This window comes from Spea bombifrons, chromosome 1, assembly GCF_027358695.1.
Source record: "Spea bombifrons isolate aSpeBom1 chromosome 1, aSpeBom1.2.pri, whole genome shotgun sequence".
In the NCBI taxonomy this organism is placed as follows: domain Eukaryota; kingdom Metazoa; phylum Chordata; class Amphibia; order Anura; family Pelobatidae; genus Spea; species Spea bombifrons.
The window spans coordinates 134,681,279-134,699,625 of NC_071087.1; the positions used below are offsets into that span (position 1 = coordinate 134,681,279).

General features: G+C 39.8%; 1 protein-coding gene across 1 annotated transcript in view; it reads left to right on the forward strand.

The window, feature by feature from the left end:
* Positions 1-234: 234 nt before the first annotated feature.
* The window catches only part of EPB41L4A (erythrocyte membrane protein band 4.1 like 4A), a 76,820-nt gene continuing 58,707 nt past the window's right edge, over positions 235-18,347 (forward strand). Inside the window, exon 1 of the mRNA XM_053474294.1 lies at positions 235-503. Coding sequence (XP_053330269.1) covers positions 405-503 — 99 coding nt within the window. The 5' untranslated portion in view covers positions 235-404. The remainder of the gene's footprint in view (positions 504-18,347) is intronic.

Below are 18,347 nucleotides of genomic sequence, written 5' to 3' on the forward strand. Positions count from 1 at the left end.
CTCGGGCATTTATTTCTGGCTAGCGAATACGAATCAGGTTGTGTGGTAGTACCTATTTCTATCCAGTAGAGGGCAGAGTATGCCAACGCCACTTGCTGCTGGCACTCGCCCAATCGCACAGAACGGATCGGCAGCCCTGGAATGAAGAAGAATGCGGACGCCGGCCTCCTGGAACAGTGACGTCACCTCCAAGACCGCGCCCCCTGTTCTTTATTCCATAGGTTCGCTCTATAGCCTTGGCAACCCGAGCGTCCGCTGAACAGGCTGAGTATACCTGCGGAAAATGCACAGCGCCCGTCCGGGCTGGGGGCAGCGCGACTACCCACGGAGGGCTCTGGCTTCCTGAATGTGGCTCTGAGCACCTGCTGCCTTCCCGTCAGAGCCCTGCCTGCCCCGGATCAGTGATGGGGTGCTTCTGCGCGGTCCCGGAGGAATTTTATTGTGAAGTTTTACTGCTGGATGAATCCAAGCTGCCACTTACCACCCAGCAGCAAGGGGTGAAGGTAGGTGCCTGGCGGGGTGGGGTACGGGGTACGGCTGGGGCTTTGTCCGCCCGCGGAGCCAGGCACATGGTGTGTCAGGCAGGGCTGCTGCTGGCTGTCACGGATCTGCTCATCATATCATTAATTACACGCGAGTTTTTGCAGAATAAACACGGAACGGCTTCGGAACTTCTTCTTCATGTATGATCTTTACGGTGTGAGTGACTTTTCCGGTTTGGGGTCTGTGGCAGACTCGGCCGCTCGCCGTTACAGCTTCTTTGTGTGTCCTTTGTATATAGAGAGGGTACCGGCGGTGGTGGAAGCAGACTGTCCGCGGTGGCAGGGCAGATCCTCGATGCTTTGTGTATGTATCGGGGGCAGATCCTCGATGCTTTGTGTATCTGTCGGGGGCTTCAGTACGCGGCATGAGGGGCAGCTTTATGACTCGGGGGTAGGAAGGGGCAGATTATTGCACTATCCGGACCTCATAATGGATCAGATCCTGGCTGGTCGGGAAAACACCTTACTGGGGACTCATAGATCTAAAATACCCCAACTGGTGCAGGAAATCCTGGATTGGGGGGCTGCCAATCATCCTATAAAACAGGAGTTGGGTGTATCTTCAAGTTTATTTCTGATCCCCTGCTCTGCGCTTCAGCAGCTCCCTGACCCACAACAGCCACATTATATACATCATATATATCTATCATTCTAATATACGGTATATATAGCATTCTAAATATGACTTGGGGAAGCAGAGTAAATGCTGTTAGATAACAAGTCTCAGCATCCTTCCTCCAAGAATGACTGAAGTTTTATTCCAACAAATTAGACCAACCTGCTTCTCTATGTTTTACAAACCTGGATGATTGAGGTTGTGCTGGCTGGTATTGATGAGCATTATTGTCCTGCAGGAGAAAGGCATGGTGTTTTAAATGTGGTTGGGTGGCTGTGATGGGAGTTGCAGTCTGAAGGCTGAAATTGTAGTGTAGAGATGATGGGAGTAGCATGGGATTATGATTGCCTTGGTGTTGGTCCGACTGACTGGGTTATCTGTGTGGAAAGATGTCTGTTGTGTATTTCATTGTAACTTTGTAACGTTGTACCTAAACAACACTATATAATGCTTTTCACTTTATTCTGCGTGACAAAGAACCGTTCCCTACACGTTTACAGCCCCGTAGCTGAGTGTTATGGATAACAGCGGCTGTTATTGGCACCGCCTGACACTTCACCCGCTGCTGCACTGTATATGCCATGAGTGATGTTTGGCCGGTGTCTCCACTGGATGAGCTCCTTGGGGATTTTATTCCGTGGGGGCCGCCCACTGCTGTTTGTGGTTTGTTCTTTGTATTGTTATGTACACCCCGTGAATGTTTACAGGAATCCCATGGCTTCTGTGAACTTTGTGAACCTTGAACCTTTCCGTTTCTGCTCCACAGAGCTGTGGAGGCTTCACCGCTGTTATGCTAATAACACGAGATGTGGTTTCCACAAGAGCTCCAGACAATAGGCGCTGCGTCCTGCCCTCTTTGTATGTCAGTCCCTGTCTATACGAGTTGTTTGACAGGAATGTGTCAGGCGGTGGAAATCACCCGGAGGGTGAAACTACCTGTCTCTCTAGTTTTGTATTACATGGTGTTGGGAGTGGGGAAATATGAATGGAGGATGGTTAACCATGGCGATTATGGAAGAAACAGAAAAAAAAAATAGGATAATGACCAGCGCCAACAAATTCACCATCAGTATGTACCTTACCACTTTGTAGTGAATGCTGGATTAACACTTTGCCTACCAAACAGCAGGATCCCATCATACACCTACCTTGTCTGCAATAGAAAGCCATGCTCCTAGTCCGCCGGCCGAATAATAAATCAATATGGAGCTAATAGATTGCAAGCTCACAGGATCAGGGACCACTTTTTCTTGTAACAGGATGTAGTAACGTGTAAATATTATTAGGAGTTTCGTATATATTGGCAGTTTAATGTTATTGGTAATGTTTACTCTCTTATTGCAAATAGCTTGCAATCTGCTGGCACTCTATAAGTAACATATAATGTAAATATGGATGAATACGGTGATTAGACAGATATTACTTGCCTGGAGAAAAAGTGTCACATATGTTAAACATAACATCTTAACGTGTGTGTCCACAGTGTACCATTTATACCAACCAAATATTTAACTTGCTTTGAGTGAGGGAGAACATAGAGCTATTATTATTAGCATTATTATCTTTTACTTATATAGCGCCAAGGATTTAAGCAGCGCTCTCTATCAATATATACTGTGTGTGTATATATACCTGTATATGAATATATATACACACATATATACAGTGTATATATATCTATCTGTATAAGTGTATGTATATATTATATATATATATATATATATATATATATATATCATAAGCACCTGGGGTTCGGTGATACTGTTAATCAAGTGGGTAGATAATTTGCACTGTTATTGAGTAGATTTCTGTGGAATATAATACTGGATTGGGAACATTGTTTCTCTCCATTAAGTAATATATTCCAGATGTATCTTTTCCGTTAGATGTAAAGAGATGATAGTGAAGGTACAGCATTAAATGCTGATCTCGTAACATTCAGGTTAGTTGATGTAAATGTCACCATGTGTTATCACACAGAGCATTATGCTGATTGCTGAATAGTGTTCAGGAAAACCAATCAAAGGGCTATTGATGTTTAAAATATGCGCTATTGGAGAGATACCAAGACACGCGACTTTACCTTTATCTATTTATTATCCATGTCATCTCAGACGAGACAATGTTTGGATTAAGTCCCAAACACTTTATATCCCATGTCTTTATTAAATTAGAAATGCTATGTTAGACTGCACCATGGAGCTTGCCGGTATCTGCACAAACATGGATTTTCCTGCATTTCCTGGATTTTCAGTCACTTTCCCCACATCTTACATATAACTGGTATGCAAAAAGTACCCGTTTTATGAATCCATTGGGATGGGGCATCATTTTAATAAATCACTCACAAAAATAAGGTAATGTCACTCAAATAAGACAATTTCTCTGTTGGAATAACATGTCTTGACTGTCTGGGAACACAGCATGACTGTCTGGGAACACGACTTGACTCTCTAGGAACATGTCTTGACTGTCTAGGAACATGGCATGTCTGTATAAGAAGACGACTTGACTCTCTAGGAAGACGACTTGACTGTCTAAGAACATGACTTGACTGTCTAGGAACACGGCATGACTGTCTGAGAAGACGACTTGACTCTCTAGGAAGACGACTTGACTCTCTAGGAACATGTCTTGACTGTCTAGGAACATGGCATGTCTGTCTAGGAACACGGCATGACTGTCTGTCTAGGAACACGGCATGACTGTCTAGGAACACTGTAAGGATCTTTTTTTTTACTTTGTTTAAAAAGCAAAAAAAAAAAAGCATTGAGACTAAAATAAATTTAAATCAGATCTTGGGTTTAGGGGGTAACGAACCCTTTTAAAGCCTTGTCATAAAATTGATTTTATGATTTTTATTTTAGAGTGCACACTGTGTGAATATCCTTTATGTCTCCTTAAATATGTACTTTACAAGTGTGTCTTTATATAAAAACATATATATTGTAAGACATTGTCTAAAGTGCAGTTTCCAAATAGTCTGTTGGTTTTTGAGAAGATTCATAAGCCAGCCATGAGCCATGTAACCGTTACCATCTGTTGACTTAAGTTTATCTATTCTAGAACGTATTTTATCTTGTAAGAAGAAGACTAAGTTATCATTAAGTTATGTGGAAACAAGTTATGGTTATGATATGGCTCATGAATTATTGTGGCTGCATTTGTGAAAGTGTTTTGTAAAACGTTCTCATATTTCTGTGTTCTTCAGGGTGACATTGTGCAGATGACACTTTATTGTGATACCTCAACATTTCGCCTGAAAGGATGTTGTGGGTATCTACCACGTCTCCACTTGGTTTACCCAGTTCTTCACACTACATACACAATGTACGTTGTACGTCGCCTGTTCTTGCTCTCTAATAATGGGTGTATGTGCTATTGTGAGTTGTTACTTCGCTTTCGTGCAGGGCTTCTGGCCTCACACACCCTGTGTTCTGGAAGCACTGGTTTCTCCTGAATTCTGTTGCTGCAGGCAGGACACGTGCAGCTCATTGAACTTGTCAGGGTCGGCAGGAGCATGTTGGTCGTGTTCTTGCAGAACATGGACATTCAGGGTGTTGGATCCAAGTTTAAAAAATATATTAATAAATATATTAATATATTTAACTGTTAATAGTAATTAATAATAATAATATTAGTTATTCCAACAGTGCTCCCCTTCTGTTATGTTAATCGTTATTTTTGGTTATTGTTCCGGCAATTTATTTATTTGGAAAAAAAATTCACAGGAAGAATACATTGAGATCTCTCGCTTTTTAAGTGTCTTGTGGAGCATTTACAATGAATGCAATACAGGTACAAGCAACAATATCATGCAAAGGGATGACGTAAGATTGAACATTAACAATTAATGCAGTGGCATTTTGATGCTAAATTATTATTATTATTAGTTTTATATAATACCATCATATTCAGTAGTGCTGTACAATGGGTAGACAGGACATTACAAGTAGTAAATGACATAACAATTTGACTTACAGAACAACAGGTGAGGAGTACCCTGCTCAAATGAGCTTGCAGTCTAGGGAAAGACATTTTCAGGCATCTTAATGGGACACACCAGCCATCATATGCAGTTTAACACATATGATAGCTGAGAGGTCCCTTTAAATGTCTGTGACGCTGGGGACGGGGGTCTTTTCATGCACGAAAAACACATCTAAACCCCAGGTAACTCAATTGTGAGTTATAACCCATATAGTAGGACCAACAGGCCCTGATGCAGACAACTAGACTGTGAATTAGTAATATTGGGACCTATTTCTCTCTGGGTCCAATTTATCACACTTGGGGGATTGCAAGCGGAAAGCGTCCAGTGCTTGTTGGCGTTTCTTTTCCGACACTCCTTGGGCAAGCAAGGAATACACAGTATAACCAAAAAAAGAAAAACACAGCATCGCACGAGGACTGCTGCAAAGCTGAACGCAGCCTCCACATTCACAAATATTTTGCAGCCTTGTCAATCAGACAGGTCTGACTAAAGTAATTCCACATTAAATTACCCCAATAGAAACCTTTACGGTGACTATGCCTTGACCGCACTCCATTTTTGTTTTGCTTATGTCTGCACTAACCATGTAAAAGCTTACATTTAATGCAGATCATCAGTCATGAGTGCTTTATGCCATCAGAGACCTGGGGAAGATTGATGATCCTGGAAAGCCATAGACAGACTCAGACGCATAATTCAGTTCATTTGATAACAATCTGTGTGCTGTGCAACTCATCTTAAAGTGCGCCTGTCATTGCCCCAAATCCTACATTTCATAGCTCATTATATTTAGCGTGAACTAGCATTCACGGGTCACAACCAATTTATCTGTATTAGAAATCCACCTTCGCTGTGTGCTTCGGAAAGGATTTGGAACATTGTTTCTCTCCATTAAATGGACAGTCTGTTACCCCAAACAGTCTCACAAACGTAATCCATGTCAATATCCTATTTCTCTATCAATTCACATTTTAATATGGAAGAAAAAACATCTCGAGAGGGTGGCATCTTGTTAGACCCCTGGAAATCTCAAGTCCTAACTTTGGCTTCATACTAGCAAGCAAAGCAGTTGCAATATTGTGACTTGGAAAATGAGAGATGAATATAGACTGTTCTGGATGGATGGTTTCTGGACTGAATGTTCAAATGTGTATTGCTTTAGAAAAAGATCAACTCATCACAGTGGAATTAAACCATGTGTGCTCCTCATTCTGGATCTCGGTGGGGCATTGTCCTGTAGTCCTTGTGTATTCATCTAGAACCAGTTAGGAGCAACCTCATTGTTCCATTGTCAATTAAGAATTACGTTCAGCTAATGGGGTTTAAACCTATAGCAACAATAGAAATAGTATTTCTCCGTCTGTCTAGTTGTAAACTAAGTTTCCCTATTGTAGGCATTGAAATAATAAGCCTAGCTTTAATTTGTAGGCAGCTCTGGTTTTTACACCGATATCGCTGTTTCTGATGAAAAAAATTTCTCAGTGTATCTCTTATTGGAAATATAGGGGAAAAAAGTCTTTTTTTATTTAAATGCAGTAACATAGCTTCAGAAATAATGTATTCATCATATTACAATACAATTACAGACCTGGGCTCAGGAAGGGACAAAGGGTTTAGCCAATTCAGCCATACATTAAGTATTCTTTGGAATTAATGTCACATCACTCGAATAGATTAGTAATTTCCCCAGGTTTTTTACAGATGATGCCAGCAATTTCGGCCCCTCATGGGACAGTCCAGTCCACCGAATAAGAGGCACTCATTTTACCTTTTATCTGGACTTTATGAACATTTAATTAAATTAATGGAACAATGTGACATCAAGGCAGAAATCCATTACCTTTTTTTTAATGAAGTTGCAGACAAGATCAGATGACCTGGGGTTTGAATATGAAATTTCTGTAAAACGGGGATATTTACAATTTTAGGATCTAAAATTGTAGGCAAAGTAGTAATGGAGAGTAGAAAAAAAAATGTGTGATTTATAATTTTACATAGAAACAGAAGATTTGGTCATATGGTAGTTAATAGCACTGTGTGGTCCGATTATCACGCATGTTTTAATGCCTATTTAAAAACCTTATGCAGATCTTTGGATTGGTTTGTGCTGACACGTTTCTAGAGGATAGCTGAATTCAGAATCAGAGACACAGAAAAGAATAAGTGTATTTATCTACATCATACATAACCCAGGGCACAGCTACTAAAAGATCTCCATTCTAAAAATAAATAAATATGTGCATAGCATAGGTAAGGTGGTATATGGTCCGTTCAGAAGAAAAGTCAACATGACATCATACAACATGTCACTTTCCATAAGAAATACTGCAAATGCAACTGCCTGACTCCTTCCCTTGCAGAGGTCCTAGTTTGGATGTTAAGGATAGTCTAATGCATAATTAAATTCCCTTTGGAAGCTCAGGGCTCTCAGTAGTCACCTAGGTTGCACACCTAGGCAGCACATATTGATATAAGTTTCCTGATATTGGTACTCCCTCCACAGCATCTGTATCCTTCTGGAGGTGGATTCTCTAGGTCGGTACACAACACTTAGGGCTCAACAATACCAAGGAACCAAGTTGTCATGGCGACTAGGAATTACATCCCAGTGGCTAGGGTTTCACCTGCTAGACACATGAACCAGATCTATAGAGAGCAGATTTACGAGTCCGGCAACACGTTCTTGTGTCCAGGAGCCGCGTGGTCCTTTCTACGCATTGCCAGGAGCTTATCAGGGTCACGTGAAGCAACATCACATGATCCCACAGTATTAGCATGACAGATCTTTGTATCTGCATCTGCAGGGAGTTTGTGGAATCCTACACTAGGCGTTTTATTCGCTAGAGAGGGTGTTGGCAGTTGAGTTTGAAGGACAGTTGTGTTTTTTTTTAAATTAGTGAAATTGTTATGCATGATGAAGAGTAACGCCTGGCAATCTTAGGCTTCAAGAACATCTGCTCTGGCCCTGCATAATGCGTAGTTCACTCAGCGAGATGACTTAAAAAAAAGTTAACTATGCAACATACAACCTGAATATAATGTGAAAAAAACATAAAGTCATACAGCAAACTGTTACTTCTTTATTGTTCTAAAGGTCGTTCTACATGCTATTGAATCATAAGGTGTACTTAGTTTTTTCACACATGGCTTCTCCATTTTGGCTTTATTTTTGTAGAATAAATCATGACTTGGCTTAATATGTTATGTGTTGTTCATCTGAGGTTGTATTTATCCAACCTGCTAAGGAACAGATGATTGTTATGTCCTGATATGTAAAACCTTAGAATGCAAAGAGGTTGTACTTTATTTTTCACACGACTGTACATTCACATTAAGAAAGCTTTATGTAGAGCCAACCAGTTGACCTCATACATTGCGGTTGACAATTGCACGCACGTTTTTTTGCATACAGATATTCTGATAAACATATATAATTATGTAGGTAATATTCAATACCCTACTCCATATAGCTTTCAATCGAACATGTTCAATGAGAGATTTTGTTTAACGCTCTAGTAAAAAAATAAATGCATTGGAAATGTTTACTTTGCTTACTTTATTTTCTTTGGGAAAGACACTTGTTTAACTGGGTATTGAAGAAATGCACACACTGCTTACTTTCATTTGCTACAAGAACATCAGACTTGAAAGAATGCATGGTTTTCTGTGTGGTTTACTCAGTGCTTTCAAATTCAAATATATTGTCAGGCTCATCATATCTCAGCCCTTACTGGATGTTGGAGTCCAGAGCGCAGGAGTGTAAGAACGTGCACACAGTGATAGACACACGCTCCACAAATGAGACAAAAGCTTAATGTTTGAATATAGGTATATTAAACAAAGCAGATGCATCTCACCATAAGCAGCAGAGTAGGAGGCATATCAAGTATACAGACTGCTGGGGAGTACAAAGTTAGAATAGTCCAGGTAAGAATCCAAAAGGGTCTGGGACAGGTAGCAAGCAAAAGATGTAAATCCAATAGGCAGTCCAAGTAAAAAAAAATAAAAAAAAAATAAGGTAACAGGCAGGCAAAATGGTAAATCCAAGAGACAGATGCAGAGTCAGGCATGAACTATAGCTCCAAAGTAACTAAATTAACTCACACCTCTGTTACTGAGAGGCAGGGATATAAAACCTGTTGGTTAGGTCAGGAGCGGTAATGATATAGGCTTCAGGTGAGAGAGGCATGGATATAGAAAAACCAACACAGCTGAACATAAATACACAGAACACGGATTCTAAACATAACCAGACAAGACATACATGGTACAGGACGCCACAAAGGACAGGGAACAAGGCAAGGAACACAGGGGATGGAGTGAGGAGCCGAGATCCTCAGACACTTCTCCTTTAAACAAGGATAGGATATCTCAAACGGGACATGGGGAGAGGAGAGAGGAACCGAGATCCTCAGATGAATAAGGGAAAGAGGGCAAAGTTACATAAAATACAGATACACAACAAAACAGTCAGCTGTGCAGAGGAGTTCAACTTCAGGCAGACCTCTTAAAGGGACAGCCATGCCTGGCAGTTTGCAGGGCTGAATCCTGACATATATTTAGTAAATTGCAATACTTCTACATCCCAGTCACCATAGTCTGGCACTAGAAGGGTTATGCTTTGTATTAAAAGCACTGCATATTGAGTGGTCTAGTGTCATTGCTTTCTTTTGTCCTAGATATGTGTTGTAAGATTGCACATTATTGATGTCTTTTTACTTACTGTAAATGTATCAAGTCCGTTCTTTTGGTGGATAAATCGAGTAGCTCTGTAAATCATGTTGTCCTAATTTGGCTTGACATTTACTTCCCAACGGTGTTTATAAAAGCTGTTGTAGAGTATGACTTCAAAGGTAAGGTCTCTAAAAACACACAGCACATTCTGTGTCAAAAAATAGGCAGTATCTGAGATACAGAAAAAATCGTATTTAAAAGTAAATGCGATTTCACTTGGGACATGGCTAGGACTACTTGAAAGATTTATATTTGCAAATAAGAGCTCCTTGTAATCATTATCTGCCATTTACAAAATGATCTCTGACTTTGAAGCCCTAATGATTCCAAATACTTAGCATATCAATTGATCTTAAAGTCTGCAGAACAAGATGAGGAGTTGGTGTATCCCGTTATACGTGCTCAGGATCCAGAATTTGGTATATAAACAGATTTCAAGTATTCTTAATGAAAGACCGTCTTTAGCCAAGGGGGCATTGGCAAGGGGGGATGGGTGTGATATCCCATGGGATGCTCTGCTTTAAAGATTTTCGACTATTTGGTGTTTTATTTTATTTTTACTTGCAATTCCACATAGAGCCACCAGGGAGTCTATAGTAATAAACAATTAGGAATAATTTACTCATTGAATGAATCTTTTTTTATACATTTGTTTTTGTTAATGTGTAAGGCCAGATCGTACACTTGTTGTCTTCCAGATGTCCCTTGGACTGCTGTATTATTGGATGGATTTGCCAGGTTAAATGTTGCCAGCCCCCCCTTGATGTGAGCTGCACAGTATCAGATCGTTAGGTTTAATAAGATTAATTAGGCATGCTAGGCCTAAGGAAGCAGGTTTGGTGGGCAAATCACTTATTGGGTGATTAGACTCTCTGCTGCTTAATCAGCTGTTACTCCGATCTTCCCTGTTTAGTTTACACTCAGGGTTGCTGTGCCTTGTCGGTGCAACCTCCGTTACATGTTTTACCCGTGCAACTCTCCTTAAGCAGTGCATCGGGAGGCAGCTGGAGAACTGCCCTGAGTTGATCCCAGGAAGGACCCGATGAAAATACTTTACTGATGATCCATAGAAACTAAAGTTTGCCACCTTTCCTTCCGTGAATTTATTCCATTTATCCTCATTGGCCAAATAACGAAGGCATAGAATTTCTGGCCAAGGATGATGGGAATTGCATCTCAGTTTCCAATATAGTAACACTGAGGCTTTTCTATCTTTCCCATGCCCCGTAAACTGTGTCTATGTGATACATTCGACAGCACACTTAGGTCTAGACCTGCATGGTTTGATAGCCAGTTGTCGTCTCTGGCTGGTTACAATGACAATTATGCTGTTAATGTAAATGCCACTACAAAGTGAAACATCCATTTTTTTCAGTGATATAAGGTCTCCAAGTGAAGAAAATGTAGTACCCCCCCATAACAAATCAGACAAGAGCCCATATTGAATGTGGCAATCTATTTTATAACTGGATGTTATATTATTATATATTGGCTGTACTCTATCCAGCCAATTTTATTATTTATGGAATTTTGGACTCTGTACTTTATTCGATTTTTGCTTATTTATTGCTAGGATATTTGATACAAATTGAACTTTAAAACACATCAGAGCTTTAATTTTAGATATTATGCAGTAGATTAATGCTGTGCCACATTTGGTTTCCTTGGATTATTTATCAGCATTGTTATTATATTTTATATATATATATATATATATATATATATATATATATATATATATATATATATATATATTGCACCATCATATTCCGTACACTGGGTAGACCGGACATATCAACATATGTAATTAATTAATTTAGATTTTACTTTTAGGTTTAATGAATGTATAATTTAGTATTTACAAAGTACTTTAATGCATATTCTTTGTTTAAAAAGCTGCCTGGAAAACTGAAGTATCTCGTTAACTGATTTATTTATCCACACCTTGATCTTGTATAACCATTTTAAGATAAGTTAACTAACAATCAATTTGTGTTGTTAGAGACTCAAGCAACATATCCTAGAAAGTAAAACACCTTAGGTTGTTTGACCAGTAAACATGGTATTACTTTGTTCACTAAGTGGATTAACACCTGGTTAGAGCATCCTCCGGTAGTGCTAACAACCTTCGTTATACGTCAGTCAGCCAATAAAGGTATCATCTTTACCAGAATTGCTTTCTTGAGGATAGACCTTCACTCCTCTCCCGATGTCACGTCTAGAAGCTAAGAATATTTTGAGGGTGTAAGTGTATCACGGTGTTCTTCAGCCTTGAAAGCAATGATAATGTATGTAGAAACAACAATATGTGTACTTATGAATGAAAGTGTACAAATAAAAATATTCTTCTTTATTCGATTCCATAAGTAGATGTCGTTAAATCAGGAAGGCAAATAAAACGTTGTGCTCCTTAGCCATGACTCTCACCATGACCTCTACAACAAGTGTCCCTCTGGACAGGCCAGTTGGCTAAAGTTGGAGATTTTTGTCATGTTGGGCTGTGAAAGTGAGGTCATGGCAGAAAGCATGATTTGCCGGTAGCCCTGATAAATCAGCCTGTACCTTCTAAAGTATAAGATGCTTTTTAAAAATGTTATGGGACATTTTGAATAAGCAAAGCTGACGGTATCAGTGATAGTTCTGCATTCATGTATTGCAGACCCCTTAAAAGGCTTTAATCCTTGTTCATGCTAATATTTTCTGTTACTTGAGAAACAGATATCCTGCGCAAGATGACACAACACCACCCAGTAGGGTTAGTAAAATAATACACTTACAGAAAAAACTTGCAGAGAGCAAGTAATAACACAAAAAATATACTTAAGTGAGTGTGCATGTCAGGATATACTCCTCTGTTGTGCTGATGGCTTGATGACTAAGGAATTCTGTTTCTAACAAAGTTTTGTGATAATGACTTACATAGCTTCAGTAGCATTTTCTAGCCTAGGCCGAGTAGGCTTTGGGTGGGAGATAAAGCAGGCATCAGCCCCTCTGTCGCATAACAGGGAGCCAATCGCTGAGCTCCGAGCCAGGGCAGCACCTCCTCTGCAGTTGGCATGGTGAATGCATCAAAAGGAGCCATGTGCCTTTAAGACACTGGAATATGGCGTCTTAACGGTACGCAGGGCCTTGTAATGCAATCAATGGAAGATCTCCCCTGTAACCATTGTGCCTCATTGTGCAGCTGGACTTCAGGGGGCTTGATTGCCAAAGATGCCGAGGCCTAGGGTGGCAGGTCCAGGGAGCTACAGTCCCCTTGGTACGAAACCAGGAGGCAGATCGCCCTCTTGGGTGATTAAGCCTCCCAGTGTCCTGCAGCACAATATGCCAGTCACAAGGGAGATCTCCCCAACCAGGCTGTTTAGGCTTTGGAGTCTGTGTTGGCTCTAAAACCGCGCAGAGCCTTTTATTGTAGAGGAGACATCGACCAGAGAGTCAAATATAATATATATATAAATATATTTTTAAGTGTTTAACCGCTTAAAATTACCATCATTATTATATTTAAATTCTGATAGAAAAGGACCCGTGTTCTACAGCACATATGCATCTCACTATTGATCCAGACAAAAGATAGACGAGTTTCCTTATTAACTCCGCCACCTTAGCCATCTAAATTGCGGATTTTTGTTATAATGAGACGCGGCCTGTTATTATCGTCAGTGACTGTGTTCTGCTGTGGGAATCTCGCTAATGATGTCTTTATACAATGCAGCGAAAGCAGTATATGAGCCTGCAGATAATGCTTTCTTTCAGGTAATGCTATGCAAATTCCTGGTCATTTGTTACCCAAGAGAACCTTTGTAATGTTCTAATAACATTTTGATGGTTTACCTGCAGATTGAGTATTTATGTTTCCCCAAACGAATTTTAGATTTTCAAAGTGATGGTACATGTAAAAAGCATCAACTATGCTATTTTTTATTTTTAAGATTATTCAAGATTGTCTTGGTCTGTTTATTCTATTCTTGTCGTTCCCCTTGAATAAGTGTATTGTAGGAAGCATTGGGTACATTGTTGGCGCTGTATAAATAAGTAATAATAATAATAATAATAATTTTCTAGGAAGCAGTTCTGCCAGGGAGGGCAAGTGGGAGCGCTTTCTGCCCATGGGGGTCTCTCTCCTCTGAGCCTAGGTGGTGAAGAATGGGGAAAGAGGCATATGCATTCGGGGGTTCTGCAGAATCCCTCCATACATTTGCAGGGATGAACAAACAATTAAAAGCTCGTACAATGGCTGGATTTCCCCTTTTAAACATTATAAATGATCAGCTAAACTATTCTTGTAGCAGATGCTCAGTGAGGATGGACCTTCATAATTTATAGTGATGCTGGTGAGCTAAACTTTCTTGCCAGACCGTCCTTTAGTGGAAACAACCACACTAAAAGAATATATATATATATATATATATATATATATATATATATAAAACCTAAGATGCATAAAAAGGCAAACATATCCAGCTTCCCGGGTTGCTGCTGACATAATAATGACTAATAAATACCGAAGGCATAAATATTGGAGATTCCGTCACACTATATGACCATATATTGCTTAGCCCACCACTACGTACCCCGAGATTGGCGAGTCCTATCTAATTTTTCATTGCCATATTGCTTTTCAAGGAGCTGAATCAGTGGGGCTGCATTGCATTTTAACCCAAAGAGACTATCTGGTTCTATACACTCTTTATTTATAGACAACTAAACATCTATATTGAAAAGCTATCGCTCTGCACCTAGTGCTTTAGGACCTCTTCCGCACCCTGAGCGTTTTCCTGCGGATCACATTTACTATATATTTTTTGAACATATTTTTTTCCTCCTAGACAGTGAGTATTAGGCTTTTTAAACTGAATACAGTTAAAATAGATAATTGCGGCATCTCAAGAAAAAAACGAAGGCATAGTACATTCTTCTGGGATTTACAGCTTTTGGGTGCTCCTGTGAGATTAACGCCCAGTAAATCAGGCCGATGGGTTCCTGCTTTTACGGTGTACAAGCCTTTTAGCTGACAGCATCATACAAAGCTTGGGTAATTGTTAATGCTGTTATTGTGTCATAAGAGGCTCTTAGGAGAGGGGAGCAAGCTTAGGCAAGCTTGCATCTCTGATGTTAATGTGATACTCGCATTACTGGCTAAATTACTATGGCCATGACAAATGTGTGTGTGCCTGTCATTTTATTGATCATTTACTTAATTATTGCATTTCTCCTGTAGCGTTGTTTATTTCCTTCCCACAATCCAGTAGTCTTACCACATGACAACATGAGGTCAATATCACACACACATAGGTCACAATATAACAGTATGAGGCGTCATAATGATAACTGGCCCAGATATTTCTGCACATTTTAAAGCCACAGGAAAATAAAAGTGTGTAGTTTCTGGGGATAGTGTGAATACCTTGTACTTGTCTAAACTATGCACTTGTTTCAGGCTCGGACCGGACGGCTGGCAAACTGGGCACATGCCCGGTCGGTCGGTGCCAGATAATGTGGGTCGCTTACCCCTTTAAGGCCACTTGCGTAGTACACCTGGTCCTTTAGTGTGGCCACCTGCTGAATAAACACAGCTGCACATTGTGTGAGTGTAAGAGCCAAATGTACAGTCTTGTGTATCTAGAAGATGGCCAAACATGCACCGTTTATCGACCACTGGCCTTAAAGCGCCAGAACGATTTAACACCCCAGTCTAGCCCTGAGTTGCTTGCATGTTTGGTTTAGTAATACACATATTTTTATTTCTTTTGGACAAAGCCATTTCAACAAATCCATCCCCATCACTTCTGTGTACCTTCACATTGCTAACCCACTCACTTAATAATAAAATGACACATAAACATAATCTTGATAGTGACAAGTAGTATTGAAACGTATACATTCAACGCAGAACAGGATTGGGTCATCCTATATCTCTGCCCTTTATTCTATTTTCAAGTGACCCAACATTGCACAGACCCTTAAACTGTATTGTATGAGTGGCTTTGAGTCTGCTTTGAAAGTCTTTCCAACGTCCTTAAATATTTTTCATATCTAAAAGTAATTTATGGTTTTAATATAATGATGGGTTCTTCCTAAAACCATATTATTTGCCACTTTAACCAACGCTGTTTAAATTAAGAGATCCATTTTGTAACATTTAAGGTTTTTGTATCCCAAGGAACATTAAGTAATATAAATTATCCGTACAGTGAATTGTCAGGCCCCCGGTGGCATATAAAATGAATAAGCAGTTTAACGACTGCTATTATTCTGAATGAAGAAAGAGATTGTATAGCGCTTTAGGGATTACTTTTGAAGTAGATATTTTCTTAATTGGGGCATTTGTTCAGACCTTAAAAATAAGCTTTTTCATTTAGGTTTTCAGCCATGCATAAAATTGCTCACTTGCATGTCTATGTATTTTAATTGCTCTCTTTGAAGTGAAAGTTTAATATGGAATGGTGGGCGAATTACAAAAACAAAGTCTTAAGACTTTAGGAAACAGTCTAATTATATTTTGTCTAGCTTGTATTCTACCGAAATGTTAAATAATGAAATTATGCTCATTGGTCTTGCTGTTAACCCAAGTTTTGGGGACATTTGCTGTGTGAGGCTTTCATTGTATAGCTAGTCCAGTTGGGACCATAGTTGGGTGAGCTGATGTCTTCAGTTCCTCTACGGTCTGCCTGCTTTTGGGCGCTCTCCAACTCCTAAGGCAGGGCTCGACAAATCCCAGGTGCCAGGTCGCCATGGCTACTGAGAATTTTGTCCTGGTGCCTAGGTCCGGGGTGTCCAAGGTGCGGCCCGCAGGCCAAATGCGGCCCGCCGGACTTCAATGTGCGGCCCGCGTGCGCAAAACGCCGCGTGGGCTGGCAGACCAACCAACAGAATTGAAAAGCTGTATACTGATTGTTTACATGAAAATGTCCATGTCCTTTATCGAACATTATAAAGTTATAAGAAAAAGATTTCCTTTTTTCAAGTTAGTTTGAAAGTCATCAGTAAAGGACCAAGAACCTGACAGTGGAAGCATCAAGCCTGTCATTCCCTGGCAGGTAAATGAAACCTCCGGAGGCATCACTAGAAGTTAAATCACAAAGGTGTTTATTAAAACACTGTTACATACATGAAAGCATCCACCATATGCTGGCAGAATGTGAAGCATAAAGCATTAACCTCCAACATAAAACCTTCTGTTAACTGCGAACACCTTCTTGGTGAGCCGAGGCTCCGTTTTTGACTGGCTTATCTTCTGGACCATGGATTAAATACACCCAAACTACCAGCCCCTGTGCTACAGCACACCCTGGTAACATATAGAAGACGCGTTTGGGAATAGAAATCAATAAAGAGGACGGACAGGCTGAAAAACTCCCACGTGGATCCAAAGCAAAAATGGCAAACGTCATCAATAAATCCTTAAGGGGGAACGTGCTGGTTAGACATCTGTATGGATGCTCACTGAATTTTGTCTAATGACCGATCCTCCTGCAAAACTGTCCCCCAGCAGTTCTCATGAATACATTTTATTCTATAGATTGTGAATATCAGTTCAAGGAAACCTCTCATTATAAAAACCAAATAGGTGGATGTAATTGTCTACCTTTTGATATTCAATGATATTTTTATGTTGCTATTTTTGCTTACATCTAATGGTTGTGATAAGTATGTATAGAAGAACACAATGGAAATAGAACCGTTTGTTTTGAAGATATTTTATGCCCTATTTTAGAAAAGGCATTTTGTGTTGTATCGAGAGTACACTCTCTTTTGTTTCGTAAGCGGGATGTGTGTTAGGGATCTTCCAGGAAAATATCTATTCGTAATGGATTGCAATGCGGCCAGGCTTGTGGTCCTGCGTATATCCAAAAGCAGCAACGTACAAAGAGAAGTAATATCCCTTTTTTTTCTTTTTAGGAGTATTATGCTGAGAAATTAATTAAGGGCCTGACCATTATATCGAATTGGACTTTAAAGAAAAAGTGTCACATCAGTGACAAAACCATAATTGAATTGGTATTGAAAACTGTATTTCACATTTTTTGTTATTCAGATTTAATTTTCACAGCTCCAACATCTACAAAAAGGCATATCCAGGGCATTTCATAGAAAAGAGACATAGAGCCAAGCTATGTAGCATAGTAGGAGTCTTTCTTCACCTTTACTATAGAGGACTTTACTTGTTTCCATTATTTTTCAAAAATGCGAGTGCGGGAGCTATTTTAATGAATCCATATATGTGGGGCATAGAAATAGATTTGAAAATATCAGATCCCAAGTGGCTATGGTTTAGTGGTGGGAACAATGGAAAGTGTTTAATAGCCCGATGACACTTTTGCTTCCAGACATCATGTTCAGAAAGAGTAAAAAAAAAACCCATTGAAAGTATTGATTTTTTACATCAGTTTGCATCTACATCAAGCAAGGAATAAGGAATGTGCTAAGAAATGTGTAAAATATAAAAATTCGTAACTGT